At 35.3% G+C, this 4,865-nt stretch overlaps 1 protein-coding gene across 1 annotated transcript; it reads left to right on the plus strand.

The window, feature by feature from the left end:
- The first annotated feature begins 510 nt into the window (after positions 1-510).
- LOC115231467 (caspase-7-like) lies at positions 511-1,981 on the plus strand. The gene has a single exon (XM_029801487.2). The coding sequence runs from the start codon at positions 991-993 to the stop codon at positions 1,816-1,818; it is 828 nt and encodes a 275-aa protein (XP_029657347.1). The 5' UTR covers positions 511-990; the 3' UTR covers positions 1,819-1,981.
- Positions 1,982-4,865: the final 2,884 nt, after the last annotated feature.

Below are 4,865 nucleotides of genomic sequence, written 5' to 3' on the forward strand. Positions count from 1 at the left end.
ATATTGTTATGGGAAAATAAGAGTGAATGTTTGTTTTATGAGTGCTGTGTATAAGTCTCTAATCTTGTGCATAAAGTATATGAAGTGTATATGTAAAGGGCATTAAGTAATCATCGTATTCCAGTTTCGTTCACCTTTCAATGAGTAGCAGATGAGTGACTATTTATCCGTACTGAAACAACACAGCCAACGCTTTCACGTTATTTGGATAAAGTTTTCAGAAATAACCCAATAAGTTTATCATTAATTCCGTGAAATATTCATGGCTTCTGCTTGTATGTATATGAATGTACGTACATACGAATGTATGTATGAATGTGTGTATACATGTGAAGATGTATATCTGCAAACGCTATACGCATCGGACTAAAAGCTTCCAATAAAAAACTCGTTTTCTCAGAAAAATGTTTGTGTTGTTGAACACATTAAGCTACATAGAAAACTCACTGACCTGTAGTAAGCTGACCATTGGTCCGTTGGTAACCAATGACAAGTAGTTGTTAATAAAGCATAACATATCTTACGTATATATTCAGACATGTATAATAGAACGCGGAAGTAGTCTTGTGTTGAGTAACGACTGTTGTATCACTTAAAAATTCAGTGAAATTCTCTTTCGGTGGATTGTCTATTTTATTATCAAGTTATGTCTGGACATTTTATTTACGTTTATTACCAGTTATATATTGGTTAAACCCAGGTGTAAGTTTAACAAATGTTGATCTTTTACCTTATCAATTTTAATCTACATTTATTGATATCTATTGAATAATCACTTGCCTTGATATCTATAATCACACCATCTTGATATCTATAAACAATTCAATTTCACTTTTATTCCTGTGCTGAACAACGACAAGAACGGCGCTAATCCATCGTCGTTTCCCTTTCCTTAACTGCTGTCAAATGTTTAAACCAACTTTCATAACAATCAACGGTTTTTTGTTCTCCTGATACATTTCTGGACATTCATACATATTCCGATCAGTCATGGACTACGAAAAGGCACAATGTCTAAAAGGTATATTATTTAATGAAAAATCACCTGAAGATGTTGAAAAGTGGTCTGATGAGGAAAGTACCAGATATGATATGGATCCTAATAAACGTAATCTGGCCGTTATAATCACTAACGAAAAATTCAAGGAATTGAATTTTCGGGAAGGAGCTGATGAAGATACACGAACAATTAAAAATGCATTGGAATCATTAGATTTTGAAGTGGAAGAATTGAAGAATCAATCAGTTAAACAGATGAAAAAAGCCTTACGGAAAATACAAAATAAAGGAGGGAAATACAACTGCTTTGTTTGTGTTATATCAACTCACGGTAAAATCGGAGACAAGATATGTGGCAATGACAAGGAAGTACTTATTGAGGATTTAGTGGAGGAGGTACTTCCTGGTAAATGTCCAGGTTTAGAAGGTAAACCAAAACTATTCTTCATACAAGCCTGTCGTGGAAAAAAAACGGACGAGGGTGCAAGTCAGAACAGTGCTATTAAAACTGAAAAGGTAGACGTTACTGATATCATAACTCACAAAATACCCGTTTGGGTAGACGTACTTGTAGCTTATTCAAGTGTCTCGGAATATTACTCCTGGAGAAATGTAACCGATGGATCTTGGTTTCTTCAAGCGTTAGCTTACATTTTACAACACTACGGAAAGAAACTTGAGCTGCAAGAATTAATGCTTTTGGTTAATCATGTGATTGCGTCTAAAGAGACTAGAAGCACCGATTGTGAAAAGAACAAAAAGAAACAGATTCCTTCAATATCGAACACGTTAACAAAGGAACTATACTTTGAGAAGTAAAAATCTTCCTTTCTCTTACGTTCCCCCTCCTCACTCTTTAACTTTCTCTCTCCTTCATCCTCTCCACACTCACACATATATTTACGCATATAGGTATATGTATATATAGGAACACAAATAAGCATGCATAAATACACACATACAGACACACACTCATGTATGTACATATGATACACACACACAGCACACACACACACATAAATATATATATATATATATGAATGCATGTATGTAATATTTGGGACTAATAGGTATATGTCGATTAGTGTGTGGAAGTGTTGTGTAAAGCACTGGTGGGGTTTGGGCTACCTGGTGCAATCTGCAGTTGGGGTATATTTCCATTAGATCTACTTCAGGAATACTGCAGTGTTAATCGATATAATAATAATTAAGTAACCAGATGTTGCACGCATTCCAAACCATAATGGACGGTAGACTACTACCAAATCCATCTTTTAGTTAATTGCGGAATTACTTTTATTATTAATATATATATATAAATATATATCCTTGAGATTTCTACTTTTTCTTTTCCAATTCTCTTGTAAGAACTTGTTATTCCCTTGCATTGTAATTGAGCGACGACATCTGGTTCTAAGCACGATATCGTATAGTTCAAGTACCAAAGGAGAAAGTAATGCTGTAGATCAAATATCCGGATCAGAGACTTACATTTTACATTATAACTTTTATAAGATATTAAATTTGCAAAGAAAAAAATACTTTCCTAATTCTTTGTTCTTCACGTTGAAATAATTGAAATGCTGTAAAAATGATAATATTGATAATTTGGTTTTGTATTTTATAAAATACATTATAATCATGAACATCCTGTTTTTTTTTTCTGTTAGAACTACATTGCTTTGTACGGTCTTTCATTTGTTAATACGGTTGGCTGTTATTTCAGAGAACTTTGACTGTTATATCGGCAGTTTCCTGCCTTATCACCAGCGCACTTACGTTTATAAATTTTTAACAATTTCACATTTTCCCGCTCGCTTTGTCACACAAAAAGTCATAATGGAAAACGCCTAACGCTAGCTGCTAATTAAAGAATATTTCAACCAGGAGTCGCAGACGCAGATCGAGATACGATTCAAGAGTCAAAGATAGCCAATAATACATGATTGAGACTTTGTTAAATATTATTTCCTTATTGAATTGTTGTCGAGTAGACTTATAATGAAATACATTGTAATCATGAACTTTCAGTTAATATCCCATGATAGGATCACGCAGGGCATTGAAATTAAGAGCCGTTCCTCAGTTGTAGAGTGGAATCTATTCTACCAAAATGTAACTGGAGAATATTTCCTCCGAAATTCTGATGAATAAGAAAGCCAGAAAATATTGTGGATATACAATATTATAAAAACTCGAGAGAAAAGAGAATTTTTTATAAATATAAATACTAGAGAGAAGGTGCGTGGCCTAGGGGTTAGGTAATAGTAATCACGAGTTCAAGATCGTAATTTCGATTCCAGGACCGAGCAGTGTGTGGTGTTATTGAGAAAAACACTTCATTTCTTATTGTGTCAGTCCACTCGGTCGTAAATGAGTAACCCTGTGACGGACTTGAATCCTGTTGAGGACGAATGTTGCGATTTCGGTTACTGAAACGCTGTGGAATTGGGTAACCCAACACGTGAATCCTAGGAGTCGAGACGGTACTTATTTGCACCTACAAAAGGAAAAAGAGAAAACATTCAAAGAAATCAATCCAGTGCAGCGAGGTGGCCACCGACCACCCGTCAAAACAAGCCAACAAAACGACTGCATTCACATACTTTTATCTGGCAACGCTCACTGTGTTTATGCATTATACATCTCTCTCTCTCTCCCTCTCATACACACATATATAACCTTGATATTTCTACTTCTCCGTTTCCAGTTCTTTTCTGAGAACTTATTTTGTTTGATTGTAATATTGTTTTTATGTTCATCAAAATTTATTCAGTAACATATGACAGAGAACTGATAACATTGGTAATTTGATTTTACTTCTTAACATTAATGGCAGAAACTATTATTTCCTTGTTCAATTGTTGTCCATTGGACTTATAATAAAATTACATTGTAACCATGAACATCTTTTTTCGTTATTTTTATTAAGACTACATCGCTTTATACGGTCTTTCAATTCTTAACACGGTTGGCTGTTATTTCAGAGTTGTTTGAATGCTACATCGACATTTCTTCAGTTTCTCACCAGTCACCACTGCTGCACTTACGTTTATAACCTGTTAACAATTTCACTTTTTTTTCCGATTGATTTACCTAATTAACAACACCTTACGCCGGCTGCAAGGTAAAGAATTTTTCAACCAAATGTCGCAGGCGCAGATTGAGCTACGATTCAAGAGTCAAAGATAGCCAATAATACGATGACTAAGACTTTGTTAAAATTGCAAGGCTGAAGAACCATGCTCAAGAACTAGCGATAAATTTAACAACAGCTGCGCAACATATCATTGCTGACTAATACAAGATTGGAAATAATGTTTCTATTTACACTGCTAAGATAATGTCCCAGGATAAATTCATGCAGGGCTTGGAAATTAAGAGCCATTCCTCAGTTCTTGACTGGAATCTCTTCGACCAAATTGTAACCGTGGAATGTTTCCTCTGAAATCTTGATCGATTCAAAAGTAAAAACAGAGAATACAGTGGATATACGATCTTAAGAAAAATTCGAGATAAAAGAGAATCTTTGATAGATATAAAGACTAGAGCGGGAGTGCGTGGCCAAGCGGTTAGCTAGCTGTACCCACGAGTTCAAAATCATGGTTTCGATTCTAGGACCGGGCAGTGTGTGGTGTTATTGAGAAAAAACACTTCATTTCTTATTGTGTCAGTCCACTCGGTCGTAAATGAGTAACCCTGTGACGGACTTGAATCCTGTTGAGGACGAATGTTGCGATTTCGGTTACTGAAACGCTGTGGAATCGGGTAACCCGACACGTGAATCCTAGGAGTCGAGACAGTACTTATTTGCACCTGCAAAAGGAAAAAGAGAAAACATTCAAAGAAAACACTCCAGTGCAGCG

Source organism: Octopus sinensis, unplaced genomic scaffold (assembly GCF_006345805.1).
Source record: "Octopus sinensis unplaced genomic scaffold, ASM634580v1 Contig18566, whole genome shotgun sequence".
NCBI lineage: Eukaryota > Metazoa > Mollusca > Cephalopoda > Octopoda > Octopodidae > Octopus > Octopus sinensis.